This window comes from Carya illinoinensis, chromosome 16, assembly GCF_018687715.1.
Source record: "Carya illinoinensis cultivar Pawnee chromosome 16, C.illinoinensisPawnee_v1, whole genome shotgun sequence".
Lineage (NCBI taxonomy): Eukaryota > Viridiplantae > Streptophyta > Magnoliopsida > Fagales > Juglandaceae > Carya > Carya illinoinensis.
This window is the reverse complement of record NC_056767.1, coordinates 27,462,259-27,483,071: the sequence shown is the minus strand read 5'-3', so window position 1 is coordinate 27,483,071 and position 20,813 is coordinate 27,462,259. Positions and strand designations below refer to the sequence as shown.

The window sequence follows — 20,813 nt, the reverse complement described above, 5'->3', positions numbered from 1 at the left end:
CACAAAACCCTCGCTTTTAAGCCACGTGTCTTCGAACTTGAAGTAACGACGCCCACTTTGAATGCCTCCGCCATCCAGTAAAATTGGGAAGTGATCTAAGCATAGACGCAGCAATCTCCTCTGACAAACCTCTGGATACTGACATTCCCACTCTGGCGATATTAAGAATCTATCCAACCGTGACCACATCTGATTATTGGACCAAGTAAAAGGGCCACCTATAAGTGGCAAATCCACCAAGACCATAAACTCGTGAATAAGTTTCCTTGAGTGCCCTATCGCCACACCATACATCATGCCAAAACTTGACCTTGTATCCATTATCCACAGTAAAGCAAATATTTCTTGCATGTGTATCCCATTCTCTTCTTATATGCTTCCACAACCCCACTCCATAAGGCCAACTCACCTCATTAGAACACCATCCTCCCCATGGTTCTCCATGTTTCAATTTGATGACAGTTCATAGTGATATCTTCATAACTATTTTCCAAGTTTTTTTAAAAGATTTCAAGTTCCGAATACCCAATTCCTCCTTTAATGGGAGAGCATATTGTGGCCCATTTCACAAAATGAAATTTAAACTCATCAATGAGCCACTTTGGCAAGGAGCGGAAATAATGAGAGGAAGTAAGCTGACAAATTAGAAATAGTACTTTTGATTAAGGTGACCCTACCACCTTGGATAAACGCATCCTCTTCCAACTAGCTAATTTCGTCTCCATTTTTTATCTAGAACACATCCCAAAAAAATTTCGACTTGAACGTAGCACCCAACTCCTGCCAAGATATTTCATGGGCAACTGTGATATCTTGCATCCCAAGATAGAAGTCATACTCTCCACATTAGTAACATCTCCCATTGGCACTACTTTTGATTTAGTCAAGTTCACCTTCAACCCTAATATAGCTTCAAAGCATAATAGACGAGCCCTCAAAGATCGAATTTGTTCATGGCTGGCTCCGCAAAAGATTAAGGTATCATCGGCAAGTAATAGATGAGATATGTTGAGCGAACCAATAATTGCCTCCCCCACCAAGAAGCCAGATCTAAACCCACCCTCCAAGACACCTGAAATCATCTTACTAAAAGCTTCAATCACAAAAACAAAGAGTAACAAAGATAGGGGATCATCTTGTTTCAATTCTCGTGAGCTTTTAAAGAAGCCTTTTGGAGCGTCGTTCACCAATATAGCGAAAAAAGCCATAGATATACCAAGTACACCATTTCATACCAAAGCCACATCTCTCAAGCATGTAGAGTAAGAATCTCCATTTGACATGATCATAGGCTTTTTACATATTCAGCTTGCACAAAAGCTCCGGCTCTCCCAACTTGAGTCTACCTTTTTTTTTTCTATAAGTAAAATATATTTGTATTAATATGAATACGCATAGCCCAAATACACAGGAGGTATACAAGAGTTTACAACTAGCTAAGAGAAAGAGATAGAAACAAGAAAATCATGAAAATTTAAGCCATCACAATCTACAACACTTGCCCATATGAACAAAGTTTTAACAAAGAACACTCTAATCTCCTCCAATGTTCGCTCATTATCTTCAAAAGTCCGATAATTTCGTTCCTTCCATAAGCACCAAAGAATACATATAGGAATCATCATCCACACTACTAGATTTGTGGAATCCTGTCCAAATTCTTCCAACTGGCCAGGAGTTCAACCAGTGTAGTAGGCATAACTCAGGCTAACTCCAATCTTCTAAAAACATCATCCCATAGTGTGATCTAGTGGCTCACAATGCAGGAGAAGATGATCCATAGTCTCACCATTCTTTCTACATGTACAACGCCAGTACACAAAAATCACCCGACATTCCATAGATTATCCAAAGTCAAGATCTTGCCTAGTGAACCTGTCCAAGCGAAAACTTTTGCCTTAAGGGGCGCCTTGTTTCTCCAAATACTTCTCCAAAGCAAGTTATTCTGTTGCAGATTGGCGAGGCTCTTATAAAACAAGTGGACAGAAAAAGCACCTTTCTAGCAGGTGTCCACCACAACTTATCAGTGCCCTAATTTCTTAGTCTTATGGCATACAAGGTTCTGAAAAAATCAACAAAATTGTCAACTTCCCAATCATGAGCCGCCCTCATAAAATTCACATTCCATTGGGTTGAGCCACTGGACATCTCCATGAGATCCACAATCGATGCTTCCTGTTCACCCACAATCCTGAAAACTGTATGAAATGTGTCCTTAAGAGCTCAATCTCCACACCATAGATCATGCGAGAATTTTATTCTAGATCCGTCACCCATCACAATTGTAGTGTGTCGAGAAAATACCCCCCACCCTCCTTGTATGTGCTTCCAAGCTCCCACACCACACACCCCTTGTACCTCCCTAGTACTCCAACACCTCCCCCCCCCCCCCCCCCTCCCCAAGGAGGCCGGGGGGTGCACATACACCCATACTTAAGGTCAATCTTCCTTTTCCATGATATATCGCCACAACCATTTCCCAAGAAGCGCCCGGTTGAATACCCTCAAGTGTTTAATTCCCAACCCATCAATAGAAATTGGAGAGCAAACCTTATCCCATTTGACCAGGTGGAACTTAAAACTCATCCCCCAACCTACTTCAAAGGAAATCACGCTGGGATTTCTCTATTGTGTGTTTGGGCGTTGAGAGTACCTCAACACTTCTCAACATACCACACTACTATTCATTACTTTATTATTACTTTTCACTTACTTTTTACTACTATTCAATATTCTATTATTATTTTTTACCTACTTTTTCACTACTATTCACAACATACCTCAACACTTCTCAACACCCAAACCCAACCTTAAAAGTCTATTCTAACATCAAAGTCTAGCAAATGGCTCCTTTACGGCTATTATGGTGGATTTGGCAAGAGTGTAATGCTATAACCTTTGAGGATGGTGAGAGGATAGTGTTTGAGTTGAAAGTCAATATGCTCAAATCGCTTCATAGTTGGGATGGTTGCCCACAACAATCTCTTTGGAGTTGGTTACTTGAAGAGCCAATCAGAACAACATGGTTGGAAATGTAGCCCAAAACGACTAGTCCGCAGTTCTTCATAATTGGCTACTTTTACATGGTCATAATTTGAACCAACTCAAATTGCACCCTAAATCCCCTAAATATCTTCAGGATAGTTTTTCTCCTCTTAATTATTTTTTGATTGGCACCAGATGTCCAAAAACAGGTCCCGACTAATCCTGGGGTGCACAGGTCCTCAACAAGGAGTTTTCTGCAAGTGCAACTCACGTAATTCACGGGAAAAATCTATTTTTTCCCTATATCTGTCTCTTGATTTCCTCTCAAAATTTTCGAGATGGAGGCTTTTACTGCAGAGCTTTCCATCCATAAGATGTGAGATTGCAACACATAAGGCAGCCACGTCAACTTTCATGCATTAGATAGGTGGCTAATACAGAATGGCCTGCTATAATTACAAAGAGCTTGCTTAACCTAATCTGTCAACTACTAGATGATGAAACACACTGCAACAAACAAAACAAAAAAAAATACCTGCTTGACAGCTTTTGGGGCTTGGTAGTAATTATTAAATACAAGTTGCAGAAGACTTGGTTTCTGCATGGAAGAAAAATACTTAAAAGCATTACCAAGAGATCAAGGGCACAAAGCTATTATCTTGCCATCACCAGTGGCGAAGCAAACAGAGGCAAACCTTTGTACATAAAGCAAAAAACAAAGAAATGAGTCTTTGAGCTTCGGGCAATGACACAGTTGAAGTGTTGCGCAGTAATGATTGCATGCCCCTTGAGAAGTTATTGTCAGAGGGCCCCGGCTCTGAAACCTGAGAACCACTGGTAGATGTTTCTTGGCTTTCAACCTAAAAAGAAATCCACAGGATTAAAAAAAAAAAAAAAATCAGTAAGTAAACAAAATGAAAGAATGGCCCTTTTACCCGGCTACCCTGGAGGTTCATTTTTTGTTGAAACCCAAAAGACAAACTGATTTGGAATGAAGGTCAAATTTTTTTGCAGTGATCAAACCAGCTCTTGTTAATATTTAACTCACACTCAACTCATCAGAGCTCAAGTGCTTTACAGGATTGATAATGAAAAGGTTCACATCAATAAACCCTTCAGAGTTTCAACGTACCACATACAAGGTATAAAAAAAGTAGAAAAGGCAATATGACGGAAAAGTAATTTAAATAACAAATGACCGATACCTCCCCTTTGACTCTTTGCTCAGTTCCAGACTCTGAAAGTTCTATATCTGAAATATGATGATCTACAGCAGCCAACAACATATTTTTTGCAAATTGCTCAATACTTTCTGATATGTAGCTTAGCTGATAAAGCTTGTTCGCCACCTGTCCAGATTTAATTATAAAAACAGATGCATTTTTTAGCATGGAAAATTATACAAATACAACTACTTCACAACTTGCTTTTTTTTATCGGTATTTCACAACTTTTACACAACTTCTTAATAAAATATATATTTTTAATTCGAACACATCAAAGTCAAATAAATTTAAATGAATATAAAGAATTTTTTTTAATCAGTAAAAACAGCATTCGGGTAAAATTTAAAAGAAAATTAATATTGCATAGCTAGTTGTGCAAAGGATGTGGAATGGTAGACTTGGTAGTGTCTATATCATTTTTGTTTTAGCATATAGAAATATAGAACACGCCAGATTGGACTTTTTACATCCCCCCAACGAAGATAGACGTTTTCATTTCAATAGAATCAAGGAGGTTATGAGGTGCAAGTTAAAATACCAGCCGGATTGCTCTGGCTCGGATCTCATCTTGAGAATGAACAGCACACTGCCATTATAAGATAAGATCAGTAGAAATACAATAAATTATCAATCAATATACATATAAATACTTTTTTTTATAGGTTATTGAGAAGTTTTATTCATAAGAGAAGGCAAAGCCCAAGTACACAGGAAGAAAATGAAACATCAAATATACATATAAACACGTATGTATACATACATATACACATCCTAAAGACACACACACCAGCAAGTGGACTTCAATAATCATTACATTGACCCCCAATCTCAATGGAAGCAGAAATCAATCCATGCCTTTCATACAAACCCTCTGAAGACCTCACCAGCAGGCAAAGAACAGTTCTCCGAACAATAGATTAGATTAATTCTTTACTGATGCTAGAAAGTAAATTCACAATATCCAAGAGTTTAAGCTGTACATACAATCTTAGTCGTTTGCCTGAATGAAGATCTCTTTATATGAATTAAAAATTAGTTCAATATGATGTAAAAGACTTGATAAGTCATCATTTCTAAATTACAGCATTTAAGAAACACTAAAATATCATAGAACCTCTAAAAAAAAGAGTTAGATCCACTGGATAGTGTAACATCATCCTAAAAATAGCTTTTGAAACTCAATAATTTCTTATCTATAATCACACAATTAAAAGATAAAAATAAAAAAGTCTTTTCCTCAAAAGTCTCAGCATCCAAATAATGACCTATATGTCGGATACAAGCACTCCGAACTGCAGACAAACATCATACACAATAAACTAAAGTAAAAGATAACAGCCACAGAAATGCAATTAGATTCTTATGTCAAGTCACCTTCAAAACTATATCCAAGCAGGAATGCCGATTAACCGGTCGCCCCAAAATCAAAATCCACACAGCTCCAAGGCCCTGAGTAACACGCTCAACATCACGTACATCTCTCCCAAGGTGATCAGTGACATCAGCATAGCAGAGATCATCTAGTAGTTTCAAGGCAGAGTCAGGCAAAAGTGGGACTTCACCAAAAAGTCTACTAAAGGACTTGTCTGAAGCTGGAAAAGAGTCCAGCAAAGATTTGGCCTACATTGCAAGAGAGTAAATACATCTCATTTTCACACACATGTCGAAAGAACAACAGGATATTGAGAAAAAAGGTGATGAAATAAGGTTGAACTAACTCAAAAGGTGCCTACCACAGCCAAAAGCAGCTTTTCATACACAACAGCAGCAACTGAAGAGGTTTCCGCAGAATCCAAGATCATGAGAGTATGCAGATGGTACAACACGTGCAAAATAAGCTCATGCCCCTGGAAACCATTTTCTACTATTAAAACTAATTAAGAAATTAAAACCACTCAGACAAATATAAAGCTCAATGCATTAAAAATCTATTCTGGATTTCCACTCAACCATTAATTGACACTAAAGGAGCCTTGAATAGACAATCAAACTTGGAAAGATACATTCCGCATAGCTTTTAGTCGAGCAAACAAACATTTATCTATTTCCCCACTTTCCGATTTAAGGACTTGTAAGGCACCTTCCTAGTGTTGCATGGTTATCTATTTCCCCACTAACATGAAATCGATTCACACGATTCCTTCTAAAAATAAAGTCCACAAAATCACCTGGTGAAGATAAAACAAATACTTACAAAAGTTTAAGTCCTCTAAACAAAGGGAACGCATAGCACACAAGACAATTATAAAAGTCCCCTCAGCCATTACAATCCTAAATTCCAAAAAAAAAATCTAAAAAAAGAAGGGTAACTGCCTAAGGCTGTTAAATGCAGAACTTGACAAAAGCTAAAGTGTCGCAATTAGTATTCTGTGTTGTTAGAAGTTCCAGACTAATAATTAAAAAGCATCTGCACAATCTTTTCAGATATTTTTCAGGAACAATCCACCACTGAAACAAATGCTAAAACATGCCCAGTTTAAAACATAAAGGGTCTCCAGAAAGCAGTTGTAAAAATCAGATCGGTTCCTGGGATGACTTCTTTTTTATCAGTAGATAAGTCCTGGGATGACTAACAGAAACTATATGCAACACCGACTTTAAGGCATAATCCACCAATCAAAATAATTGCCCGCTTGTGGAATTCAAAGGGGTTAAGACAAACACATAAGGGATGTTCAGCTTGAAGAGCAGTGCCGTAATGCTTGATGCAATGCATTGACTAAGCATGACAATGGCAACTTCAAGGAATGGGTATAGTAAGGCATCACTCTTCTCCTCGTAATCCTTCAATCCAAGATTTGAGCCTTCATTTTCTGTTCTCAAGTTCATTGGTCTTTATCATTCTTCCCTTCTCTTTTTTCCCAAATACATCTTCATTGAAGTATGCTAATAAACTTAGACGTTTAAACAAAACTCATTGCATAGATAACATATTTCTGGCAAACAGCTACAATCATGCTAAACAACAATTACTGATGAACAAGCTTCAGGACAGTCATCCAGACAAAAACAAACAACAAACAAAAAGATAACCTACAAGTTTAAAACTTTAGATACCTTTTGCCGTTGGTACTCAACGACAACATGTTCTTTCAGCATCGTAACAACGTCATCATCAGTGCCAATCTGTGAAGAAAAAATAATTATCAGTAAGTAACGTAAATACAATTAGATGTAGACATCATATGAAACATCAAGTGTACGTAGAGGATTGTAGAGGAATAAGACAGGTTCAAAAACCCATGTCCAGAACCAGTTTTATCTTGATGGTAATTATAATCCACACATACAAATTTTACAAGCTCACTAAGCTAGTTGCATCTACTGGCATTTTCACCTTGATTAAAATTTGGCATCCTGGAGTTGAATGTTGCTGACGCTTAAGTTTCAATTCAATGATCCCAATTATTACTCACAACATATGAGAAGGTAGTTTACAACTTAATTTTGAGAAGGTTCTAAGTATGTGCAGTCAGATGACCGAGAGAAGTGAATAAGAATATGCCAAAGACAACATATGTATGCCAGCGTGCCACTGCTTGTTTTTGTGTGTTTCTGTTTATAGAATCACCCGACTTAGGAAATGAGAAAATATTTTTAGGGTGCTCTTGGCTACTGATGATGAGCATGCAAGCTTTGGCATCAATTACTCAAGAGAATAATCTTACTGTCTACTTGATTTTACAAATTTGGGATACAAAAGTTACCTCTTTACATAAGAACAATCAGAATATAACCAACCTGAGCAACCAATCGAGCAAGTAATGCCATACGCATCTGGCTGCACTCAGTCCCACATGGCTGCTCATATGATTCAATTATTTGTTCAACTGCCAATTTTCTCACACGTCTTTCCTGTTCTTCAGTCAGTTCCACATATGATGGGAGCAGAGGTAAATCCTGACAGCTGTCTTCAGATGCAGATGCGTTTGAAACAGTAGGAGAATGCTGATCGGATTCTAGAAAAGACGATGTATCAACCCCATTTGCCACTACAACATCCGACAACTTCATTTCAATCGAGTCCTCATCAACTTTGTTAACTGGAGAAGGTGTTGGATCTGAAGAGGGATCAACCTCTGGGATTAGGTCAATTTCCTCGGTTTTATCAAAAGCAGGAGTTAGTTGACTAGCACCAGAAACCAATGGACTTTCCAAAATTTTATCGTCACTTTTGATCATGGACGTGAGAGATGTAGAAGGGCTTTCGAGACTGGTAGTAACAGAAAGTGAAATGGGTTTACTCAAAGAAATACTAAGGTCAAACTCAGATTGCGCAGCTCCAGTGTCCTCTGCAATTGGATTGGAAGGGACCCCAACAGGGACTACTACACGTCTTGGATCCAGCCGACGAGGATCCTGGAAAAGCCACTAGGAATTCATTTAAAGGTTTCTAAAAATTATAACATGTGAAGAACTAAAACACATTCAATAGCTGCAAGATACACACAACATTAATAGCAACTAAAAGCTCGTGAGGTTTACCCTTCGCAGATCACGTTTTGAATCAGCAGAGTGATTATTGACCAGAGGCGTATCAGACAATGAACTAGTTGCAGTAGCTGAAGAAAGAGGTGCTCGTGCACTGACATCTGGAGGTTCTTCAGAATTTGTAGGAGCAGTATTTAGAGAGCCCAATTGTTGAGTTACTGGCAAGTTCCCAAGCCTTGTTAAAGGTGGAGGTGTCTTAGGCAAGTGCTTCATATTTGTTATGACAATATCAGCCAGCAGATCAGGATGAACTTTTGAAATAAGGATTTCAAGTGATTCAGCACCTCTTTCGCCTTCCGCAAGCAAAGCACCAATCATGGCAATCATCTGTTCCACAGGGCTCAGTTGGCGATGCAATACGGGAGATAGTCCATTAACAGTAACCGAATCATGCGCAGAATCAACTACTTGAACTGGCAAAGCCGACTGGATGTCAGGACCATACCGGAACCGCTTGGAAGCCACCTCATGACCATTAGCTGGCTCTTCATTATCCAGAGGAAATGACCTTTTCGTTGACAGATCACCTGCTATGGGCAACTGGCTTGATAATTGATCATCCTAAGCAGAAATTTAAAAACCAATGAGTGGATCTCAAAAAAATAAGAAATTGCTAAAATGTAAAACATGGTCACTCTGCAACTACCTTGCCGAGCCGAACATCTCGTGAAGCACGCTCAGTATTTTTCATTATTTTATCAACTTGCCGGATAACCTGATCAGCAGCATCCCCAGCATTCATAGCTCGGAGAGCCCCAAGCAATCTATCTCTTGACTGAAAATACAACAGAAGACCCAACTTGTCAGGCAAGAGATAGGTGAACGAACAGCAAGTTTTTGGGGCTTTGTATTTATCATAAAAGATATAATGGGTCTCTCAATTTGTTTCCTTTACTAGCATGCCATGTCTACAATGAGCCTATAAACATAACCCAGTGTCTATGTTTTTGCCATTTTGGAGCTTCTTGCCACTATTTAAGACAAAAGCACAATGATTCAATCACTAAATAGAAGTCCAGACACACAAAAACAGTAACGAAATTTTGTAGTCAATTTTCTTTGTGCAATAATCTGCTCTTCTGACAGCATGTTGATAGAAAATGCTCTACTGATAGAAACACAATGGAAAACATAGAATTTTTATATTGGTATTTGATACACTGTTAAGTGTTGCAGTAGCAATGAAGGGGACATTCACATTTGAAGATCACATTATTGTTTCATGCAGCACATTTAAAGTTCAACTGCCCAAGGTGAATAGGAAGAGAAAATCTATTATGCTCAGGAAACGAGAAGAAAATAATGAAAAGAAAAGGCAAAATTGCTTTACCTCTATAATGGTTGGATGAGTACACCTTAGGAATCCCAAAAAAGCAGTTCTTAAGGAATACTGGATACTGGCAGCATGACATCCTTTGACCGACTCAAGGTTAAGATCAAAATCAAGAAGAGCAGAAAGAACAGAACTATAGTGGAGTGGCCTCTTCCTAGCTATGGCTGCAAGACTGGAGAAAAAACAGAGTTTTAGATGTATAGAATAATAATAATAACTGAAAAACATCCAAACTAATAATAGATAAACTAATTCTTCAAAATTTGGACGTCAGATATCTGGCAAACTCTGGGAATATGTGCTGTCACAACAGCCAAAAGTTTGAGGGTTTACAATGTCTTCAAGCATACATCTGAGAGTACATTCAACTATGTATACTAATGAGCAGCGCAACATGGATAGGAGTATCCAATGAGGCAACCACAAGACAAGATGAACAGCCACATGAGCTGCAGTATAAATCATAGTATCCAATACAGGAAACTGTGCCAAATTAAGAGTTCCCTAGACAGAACACCCAATACTGTTTATTCTTATTTTTTCAGAAATCCCAACTACTATAATAGCCGTTGATGCTTTTCGCAATTAGATGCCTGAAAACTATGAAAAGGTATTGATGGGAAAATCATCTACGCGAAACGAGATAATGCACTGATGTCCATGCATGGTAGAGTGAAATGGAGAGAGATAAAAGATGGGGGGATTCAAAATGGCTGGTTGAACCTTGAAGAAACACAATAGTTTTCAAAACACAAAATTGCAAGAAAGCTAACACACATTAGAAGAAAAGGTGCAACTGAATGGATGTGATATACATCAAAAGGGAAAACTCTCGACAGAAACAAGGTTGTTCTAGTGACATCCAAAAGTTGGCATAATCAAGTTCTACTAGATTAAGGCTTGGTGGTGAACTAGAAACCAAGAAACAAGAGAAGCACTAGCGGTGCACCTTTTTGCCTTTTACACTTCCAATCAGGAGTCATACACCCCAAACCTCCAATCAAAAAAATGTGTGCATTCCAAACCAACTATCTTACTCTTTCTTTATCCAACTCTTTTTTTACCAGTAAATCGGAATTTTAAATAAGCGAAGCTAAGTACACAGGACATATAAACTTTTTTTTTATATGTACAGGACATAAATTTATTTTATTGATTGATTATCTTGCTGTTTGGCTGGTTAGTGATGAATTTTCTCTATACAGCCAAGGAGTATACGTGTATCCTCCTCAAATGTCTATAAAACAGTTATATTTTGTTTATCTTGTTCTCTTCTGGATTATCTTCGTTATAAACCAAAAGGTCAAGTCTCATGACATGAGGCTCATGTGTCGCCCTGCATGAGTAAAATGCCTTAATCTAAAATCATACTGACAATACACATAAAAAATGGGTCAAAACAATTGTGAATCGGATTCCCAAACCAAAACAGACGAGGACAAAATAGAAGAAAAGAAAGAAGGGTTTACCAATCCAAAAAAGAAAAGAAAGAAGGGTGGTTAAAGTGAAAGTTACAATAGGACTTAAAGCAGGGTGCAAATGAAAACACATAATTCCAAGCAGACCAAAACAAACGATTATTTCAATGGACAGGGACACTTTGTAACTTCATGAACAAAGATGAACCAAAGGAGTTACAACCCCACAATCCTGAACAACCAAACTTTTGGTTCATGGCCAATCATAAGGAATAAAATCATGGTACTGTAGATAAATTCCGTAACAAAATTTGCCATCCCATCCACCATCCTAAAAACAGACTTTTCATCAGCACGGTGGAACTACTACGGAAACTTCCACCAAAATTTACCAATCAAATTTGTTCACTGAGGCCACACTAACAATCAAAGAATGAGCACAATTTGTGCAGCATACATAGGATAGATGTCATCTGAAGTTCTTATGATTACATGCAACACAGTGCATATTTTATATCCATAAAGCAAGACTTTCATTAAGTACAATGTTAAACTTTTGACATGGTACAATATTAACTTAAAACATTAAAGCTCAAAAAACTAAGCAATTTCTAAACCTCTTCCTCCCCACCTCAACCATGGTCTCAAATCGAGATTTGAGTTAAGTTATGTAAATGACCATTCATTATGCTTATTTGAAGTTTAAAATGCATTCTAAAAAACAGGAAAGTATCTAAGTAGCAAGTATCCCTTTAGAACACAATAAGAAAACAATATGAAATTAAAGCAATACATTGCAAATACAGACCACTTGTTTCATTCTTAATTTTTGGGGCCAGTTTAGTTCATCAACTCCTCTCAACTCATCTCATCTAATCATTACAACTTCTCAAATTCCAACATAAAATATAATAAATAATTCAAATTTTTCAAATCCCAAAATAATAATAATAATAATAAATAATATTCTAACAATTTTTTATTCAACTTTTAACTTTCATCTCAACTCAACTCAACACAACATATAAATGCAGCCTAAGAGTCATATTCTAAACAAAATGCTTCATCAATACTTACAACATAAGGGAACAACACAAAAGGTAAGGATTACTTCTAAAAAGCTTGAAATGATCAAATTGCTGTTCTAACAACAAAATGAGTTTATTAGGGCCATCATCATTATCATGATAACTCCCACCATTGCCACTTGTCACTATCATTGACACTACCATAGCTGCCGCCACCACCAAAAGATGGTAACTATCATTCCCAGCACCACCAAATATCAAAAACTCAAAGTTCCGTGATGCAGCCATTCCAAACATTCTACACTAAAAGAAAGTATGCCTATTTCTATACGTCATGTGTATTTGGGCTTATGCCTATTTCTAGGGAATAAAATCTTTTATTACTTTCAAACAAAAAAAAAATAAAAATGAAGTATTAGAACTAAAAAAAACCAAAAACAAAGAATACACATTGAACAGTGCACTGCAACCGTATTGCATTCAGAATGTCCCCTTTTCTATAAATTTAAAAAAAAATTGAAAGGTAAAAAGATATTTTATTGATCCACGTAAATAGACAAAGCCCAAGTACACAGAAAGTATACAAGAAAGAGCCTAATTACAAACTACGTGCTACGGATAGTAGCATAAAAGTCATTAAAACTCATTCCGATCAATACAATAGAGGAGGCCCACAGTAACAAAGTATGAAAGAAAAAATCCCTAAAGCCAGCCGGAGAGCGTTCCATATTCTCAAAGCAGCGGCCGTAGCATATTCAAGGATTATAAAAAGCATATAATCATCATATGATGTTAAAAAGCATATTGATCCAACCGCCCGTGGGTAGCCCAAGTGGTAAGGGCAAACTTGTGTGCATCAGCCCCATGTAACAAGTTCGATTCCCCCTGGGATCAAACTGCGATTTAAGTGAGAGGCCATGGCAGTGGGTTGTTGTGCTAGTCTCCCCGGGGGTTTACGTTCCAAGGGTGAGTCCTAAGGGCTCTGCTGTGGGGTGGTTCCCCCGTTATCAAAGAAAAAAATCATTTCTACATAAACATACAAGATGTAAAAGGACAGCTAAGAGGCAAGCTACAAGTAAATTTCCAGTCCCAGCATTTCATTTCAATTGAGAATTCTAATGACCAATCTATGTTCAAAGAACAAATTAACAATATTAACTCCAACCAGCAAAAGGCAACACCAAAAAAAGTACTAGCAGTCACTTCCACACTCACCACAGCTTTATCGTACTTCTAATAATCAACCACCCCAAAAAAAAAAAAAAAAAAAAGCAAAATACTTTCATAACATCATAATTGCACAGAGTGCAATGTCCATAATACTTTGTAAGTTATATCCACAAAAGTGTAAGCAAATAGTGTGTGCATAGAAACATCTAATGAATACCTAAGTAGCACAAAATCTGATAACTTCTATATACCGTTATCTAGCAAAATGGAGTAAGGGTAAGACAATAATACCAAAATAACAAAAAAAAAAAAAAAAAAACATGACTAACATGAATGGGAAATATTACAAGTCTCAAATCTCAATCACATTTATTATCATTTTAAACATCCACATAAAAAAGGCATTGATATTGCTAATTAAACAACTTTTATTCATTCAACATTTACAAGAACTTGAAATTTTTATGTTTGAAATGTTCTCATAGTCCTCAGTTGTTTATGATTTCTTTCATTAGTAATAACAATACATCCCACCATTCCAAAATCACAACTTAGATCATGAGAGCACAATCATTACTAAAATAATGTGGATATTTCCAGCTTGTTCATCTCCATTGTATGTTAATTTGATCAAGCACAAGCTCATGTACCCCACAAAACAAATATATTTATATTTCCATCCATATAAACTTAATAAAAAAATCAATAGCTACAGAACATCAAATTACACAAAATATACCACAAGCCATTTCATCTCACAAATTGTAGTGCATGCTTGAAAAACAAGCTTCAAGTGCAAAATCTGTGTAACAGATTCTCTTGCTATTTTTCAGTTTCTATCTTTTTTATATGACAAAATATCAGTTGCTTCCATTCTATTAAAAGATTTATCGATGTGAAACAATGATAAAAATTTGGGATCAAAATAATTTACAAAGACTAAGTCCAGATTGATAATAAGATACCATTGAGAAATGGCAACGATATGAAAAGAGAAAACAGTAAATTTTAGTTTTTTCCTTTAATCCAAGATAAGTGATGATTTTGGCAGATAACAAGATTGATTGCCTTCACACAATTTTGCAGGCATTGACTGATTGCATAAACAAGTCATATTGTTACTTAAATGAATTCCATTCTGCAGTCATCAACTGCTAATACATGGCTAAAACAGCTGTGCTAGTTAAAACTGTTTCAAAGATAATAATAGGCTTCACACCAAGGCCAAGTTTATGGCCTACATGATGCAATCTAATTCCATCACCTATCTGGCAAGAAACGAAACAGGAGACAATAACTCATTTTATTTTATTCGTAAGATACACACACATTAAGTGGCTCTTGAAAGTAAACCCTCAATCTCCCCCTTATTAGAGCCAGAGCTCATCGCTAAAACAGGTGTACGGTCATTACGGTTGATTGTTTCAAAAAAGCATGTGTACTTCATATAATGAATCAAGTGTTGTGATGAAATAGAATGTGAGATGGAAATGTTGGGAAACATAACAGAGTAGAGATAAAATAGCAGGGTAATCCTCAGTTAAAAAGAAATTTGATTATTAGAGGTATTAAATAATGTGCATCAACTGTATAGATAATACATTTTCAAATAGCTTGCACATCATCAGCTGTACGCAAATACAGCATAAAAACTCGAAAAAAGTTAAAATAAATGGTCTTTTTAACAGTTTACAAGCATAAACTGCGTCGCTTGACCACCATGTTTCCCTCAGCACACGAGATGAACATTTTAATCCATCAGTTATCCGTTCCTATCACTTCCCGGTGCTCCACTGTACCCAAACAATGTGCAGTCTACATTGTCTAGCCCTGTTCCCATGACCCACCAATGCAGCAGTATCCAATGCCATTAACTCCTCATAAGAGAACTGGTCAGCACGCTGCAATAATATCACAAACAAGCAGTTGAGCTTGTCCTACAACCTGTTTCCAAGCTTTAGTTATCTCTCCATAGTTTCCAAGATAGCAAAAATGTGGGCAAAATGACGTCTACAGCCATGTTAAAGTTTTAAGGCCTTCACTAATCTGAAGATATTTAATGACACAAGTAATAAAGAAGACATGATATCATTGCATAAAAAAATAATTATTCATGTTGCAACGTATTAGTCAATTAGAAATATATCCAACCATGTTCAGGGTGCAATCCATCCCAGAGTTTGAAGAAAATAAAGGGGAGAAAACACACAATGAGGCTCCAAATAAGCTTCCAATAATCGTTGCAACGAAAAGCGAGGGATATGCAACCATATTCAGGTTGGATTTAAGAAATATCATCATGATAAGCAATTGGCCTATATTGATAGGCAAGGCAATACCATTTTGGTTATAAGCAAGTAAAGTTTTTTGATAAGTATAAGCAAGTAAAATTGTACTAATGAATAGATAGTTATTGCCCAAACACCTAATTAGAGAACTTTCGGGGCAAGGCAATACTGCCATTTTAGATGCATATTTGGCATATGAAAGTGTATAGATTCTCTGTGTTCGCCAGTGTGAAGCACTGAAATGTTTTTTTCTAAGTAAATAAAAAGTGCAGTGCTGAAATGTAATAATGGTATGTATGCATATATGCATATCACCAACAAACCTACCTTTAGGCATACCAATGTATGCTTATGCAGTTTTTTTTTTAATAAGTAATAAACTTTATTAAAACAAATGAAACTAGGCGGAGACCATTTACACAGGAAGTATACAAGATGAGACACCTAATATTACCAACAAACCTACTTTTAGGCATACCAACATATGCTTATGCAGTTATTTATAATATTAACAAGTGGTTTAATAACTTGCTTTTACCTATCAAAAAATTATCAACACATGGTTACATAGACAGACACATATAACCACAATGCATGAGGCCCAATATTTAGAACAAAGATCTTCATATTGGCATCTCATTAAATGTCTTGTTTGGAATTTAATATGTAGAAGGGCCATTTGGGATTTTCAAAATTCTATGCACTTGCACATGTGACAGTAAGTACAAGTGCCAGAGTACGTCCCAGAGTGTGCATGCACACGTGAGAAAGAGAGAGAGAGAGAGAGAGAGAGTGTGTGTGTGTGTGTGTGTGTGTGTGTGAGAGAGAGAGAGAGAGAGAGAGAGAGCGCATATATGCTTCATTTTCTTGTGACGCCCTCATTAAAAACAGGTGTCTGGACACAGTTTTGCCTCATTTGTTTCCACGTATACGATGAGATGAGATGAGATGAGACGAGACGAGACGAGAGTTGAATAAATTATTATTAGAATATAATTTTTTAATATTATTTTTGGATTTGAAAATATTGAATTGTTTATTGTATTTTGTGTGGGAGTTTGAAAAAATTGTAATGATTAGATGAGATGAAATGATTTATGAAAACAAACGAGGCCTAGCATCCCTCACTCTTCAGAATTTAAAGTCTACATGGAATGCTTTTTTTTTATAGGTAAACAAAATTTTATTGATCATGAGAATAGGCAAGAGCTAAAGTATACAGGACATATACAAAAAAGTCTACATGGAATGCTATACTAATCCTAACAGACTGAGCGTCTTCCCCATGGACTATAAGGATCCATTCATCCTAAAAACATGCCACTCAAACAAACAAAGAAGATAGGAATGAGCCATTCGCTAATTACCTACACAGGAGACATTAAGGTTCAAGCAAACAAAACAATCAACACAAAACCCAAGAGTTCCACATGCTACCACCAACAATGAGGATAGCTAATGGTGAAAACAGGAACTCAATCAAATTAATCCGAAGGAAAAAATTAGCTATGAAACCTAAGAGTTCCAAGTGCCCACAACCATGCTAAAGATAACTCATGGTTACCTTCCCCAAAAGAAAATAAAGAAATACATTCTTAAGTTGTAGATGGTAGGAAAGATTAACAATTTATAGTCTATCAAAATGATCAGAATACTTAAAATTTTATAATCTATTTCTATTAGGTTGTAAAATGAATTGTTAGTTAAAACACATGGTACTGCACAATAGATTCTCTGGGAACAACAAGTTTAATATTAATGAAACTTATCCAGTATGTGAGACATCATTTATATAACGATGGTTCATTTGAATGGAATCTGCCTTTCACAATCTGCTTAATTGTCAATATCTTTTTCCTTTACAAGACACACAATGAAAAAAGAGAATTTTTTACGACGCACTAGTCATGAAAAGATGAAAGATTACACAAAAATGCAAAAATCAAAAATGAGTAATACATTTTGATAATGCTACATGAAGCTCACCAGTTAATAATGGTTATCGTCACTGAACCAGGAAGGCTACTGGCTGACAGCAACAAATTTAAGAGAATGCCAAGTGTTCTGTTTGCTTCTGACATAAGCACAACCGGGTCCAAAATAGGGTGACCACCAACCAACCATGATATGTTGAAAGCCCGCCTACTTGCTGCTGTCAAGAAACGAGTTAATATCCAAACAACTAATGGCTGAACAAGTCAAACTCAAATTGCTGAAAAAGGAAAACTGGCAAAGGAATCACAGGAGAAAGTAAAGTGCAGTAGAATGAACATTAAACCCTCAAAATTAAAATGCATTACCTTCTGTGACAGGCTTTTCAAAATCATTGGTATCAGATGTAAAGTATAAAACATATGTTTCCAACAATTTCAAAGCCAGCAACTTTCTCCCAACTGAGCCAGGCTACAAAATTAAGTGATAACAACTTTAAGGTTAGCCAAATATTTCAAACATTGTAACAACTACAAAATACACAGTTATTTAAAATATAACACCAAGTTATTTGGAAATTTTTTTTTTTTTTTGATAAGTCAGTTATTTGGAATAATCAAAATTGAAAGATCTCACCAAACAGTTTCATAAATAATTTGTTAATTGTTCTAAAAACCATCAAACTTCAAAGGCAACAAAACCAGTCAAAACTTCACATCTCTTGTAAAAGACAACTAAATCTCGTAACAGATTGTAATGATCGCATAGAAAGAACATTGTAACTCCTTTTTTATCAGCAAATAAGATTGTATTAATTGTACAAATAGGCAAAAGCCCAAGTACACAGGTCATATACAAGAGCAACGCCTAGAAGTGATGTTCAGAAAGCAAATTGTAACTCCTACTGAAACAGGAAATTTCTTGAAATTAATGTGGTAATACTGCTTGTCAGAATGAGTAATTTCAAATATGTACGAAAAGAAGAGAAGTTAAAAAATAGACACGTTTTTTATTTTTTTTACACTTAATAAGAGAAATTTTATTCCAAGTAAATAGGTACGGCCTAAGTACACAGGAAAAAAGATAGACACATGTAAGCCCCCTCTTTCTTTAGTACCCCTACACAAGCGCACACAATTACCCGAAAGACAAGTCCAAGGCCTCAGGCTCAACAAACAATAGTCCAACTTACCGCACCACTTCATCAAATTGTGAACTCTCACTGGGGTATATGAACTTCTTTTTACTAAAAAGAAAAGGACAACAAAAAATGGCAGTTCTCTTCATCCACTCACTGCCAACACACAACAAAAAATGAATCAACAGTGTAAAACCGACAGCAAAAAAATAGACCCAAAACCTGCCAAAATCTTGAAGAAGCTACAAGTCTCCTCTTTTATAAGCTTTATTCTAACACAGAAGAATTCAAAGCTTTTTAATCTATTGCCTCCCCTCATTCAGAAGATGTTGTTTGTCCAACCTTGAATTGTAGTTATTGGCAAGTATCGCATCATCAACGTGGCATAACCACGATGAATACAAGTGCACAAAGAGAAAAGATAATCTCTAAAAGTTAAGGCATTAAGTGGTAGTTTAGAGGTACGAGTTTATGACATTTACACACCTCCAATGCAATGGAAATGACAGCATCCTTGAACTTAGCCATCCACATCCAAAGCTCTTCAAGCCACCTCTCAATTTTACCCCGACGGTGATACTATAAATTTTTGGAATGAGCATAAGCAGTTTAATTGTGACAAGAAAGAAAAGAGAAAGGGAGTTCAAGGAGGAAATGTATTCGCGTGAGCGACAGAGAGAGACCTGCAGTGCCAATTCTTCGAGAACCCTAGAAAAGATATTTGTGCCACTAATAATACATTGCCTCGCAACAATAGACTCGTCATCACTTAAAAGCGCCAATAACACCGGCATAAGCACAGGTGAAAGCTCCATTGCTTTCAAACCAATTTCTTCAATCACCCTATCCACCATATACAAAAAGATCAAAACAGAAAGCATAAAATGGAGAGAGAGAGAGAGAGAGAGAGAGGCATAGAATGGAGGAAAGAGAGAGGGAGCACAAGAAATCGATAGAATCTAGGGTTTTTCGAACTCACTCTATGAGCAATTTGCGGACGAGGCTTTCGGGGGAGGACTGGAGCTCGGCCAAGTAGGGGAAAAGCTCGGTGGCCAAAGAAGGATCCACGGAAATGAGAATGTCCTTGGCCTGCTTCAGAGAAGACATCTTCACCGCCAGATCCCCGTGGTTGTTGGCGGCGGCGAGAAGGGAGAGCGCCTGGTCTCTGGGAGCTCCGGCCATGGCCGACCAACACTAGAATCAACGGTGATAATCCAGTAAGGGCTTTTTATGGTTGAATTAGGGTTTTGAAAGGGGAGTAGAGGATTGAGAATTTGAGAGGCGGGGAGAACGAAACACGAGCGGCAGCGGTGGGACGTGCTTCTGAACTTACGTACTCATACGGCGTGTGACAAAGCAACCTTAATTTATATAATAATATATAAAAATTATCATATGTCACGTAGACCTTCTCTCTCTTATTCTGGTTCATATATATTCGACACTTGTGCCTCTCAAATTCTTATATGCACTCTCCGTCTCGGAATAGAATCGAAGTTGGAGTTGCACAAATTTTTTATTTTAAAATTTTTTATAATCTTTTTAAAATTATTTAAATAAAAATATTTTTAAATATTAAATATTAATATCAAAAATTACACGATAAATTAGAAGAGAAATAGCATTTATAACCTATAGTAACGATTTAAACCTTGATCGGCGTGATTTGAAGCCTTAGGCAGAAGTTCAATATGATTTTTACGGTATTCATAAGAAGATAGATCCAACAGTGAAGAGGAAATAAATGTAAAAAAAAAAATTATGGAGACACATAAATTTACTTGATTTAGCACTAGACCTAAGT

The 20,813-nt window shown here is 36.6% G+C and overlaps 1 protein-coding gene across 1 annotated transcript in view; it reads right to left on the bottom strand.

The window, feature by feature from the left end:
- The window catches only part of LOC122299223, a 30,604-nt gene extending 10,224 nt beyond the window's left edge, over nt 1-20,380 (bottom strand). The window contains exons 1-16 of the mRNA XM_043109311.1: nt 19,989-20,380; nt 19,693-19,852; nt 19,496-19,588; nt 18,240-18,342; nt 17,926-18,088; nt 10,033-10,207; nt 9,349-9,477; nt 8,697-9,263; nt 7,953-8,570; nt 7,269-7,337; nt 5,945-6,058; nt 5,586-5,831; nt 4,750-4,797; nt 4,191-4,334; nt 3,681-3,845; nt 3,521-3,583 (exon numbers count right to left, since the gene is read on the bottom strand). Of these exons, the coding sequence (XP_042965245.1) occupies nt 3,521-3,583; nt 3,681-3,845; nt 4,191-4,334; nt 4,750-4,797; nt 5,586-5,831; nt 5,945-6,058; nt 7,269-7,337; nt 7,953-8,570; nt 8,697-9,263; nt 9,349-9,477; nt 10,033-10,207; nt 17,926-18,088; nt 18,240-18,342; nt 19,496-19,588; nt 19,693-19,852; nt 19,989-20,191 (3,060 nt within the window). The 5' untranslated portion in view covers nt 20,192-20,380. The remainder of the gene's footprint in view (nt 1-3,520; nt 3,584-3,680; nt 3,846-4,190; nt 4,335-4,749; nt 4,798-5,585; nt 5,832-5,944; nt 6,059-7,268; nt 7,338-7,952; nt 8,571-8,696; nt 9,264-9,348; nt 9,478-10,032; nt 10,208-17,925; nt 18,089-18,239; nt 18,343-19,495; nt 19,589-19,692; nt 19,853-19,988) is intronic.
- Nucleotides 20,381-20,813: the final 433 nt, after the last annotated feature.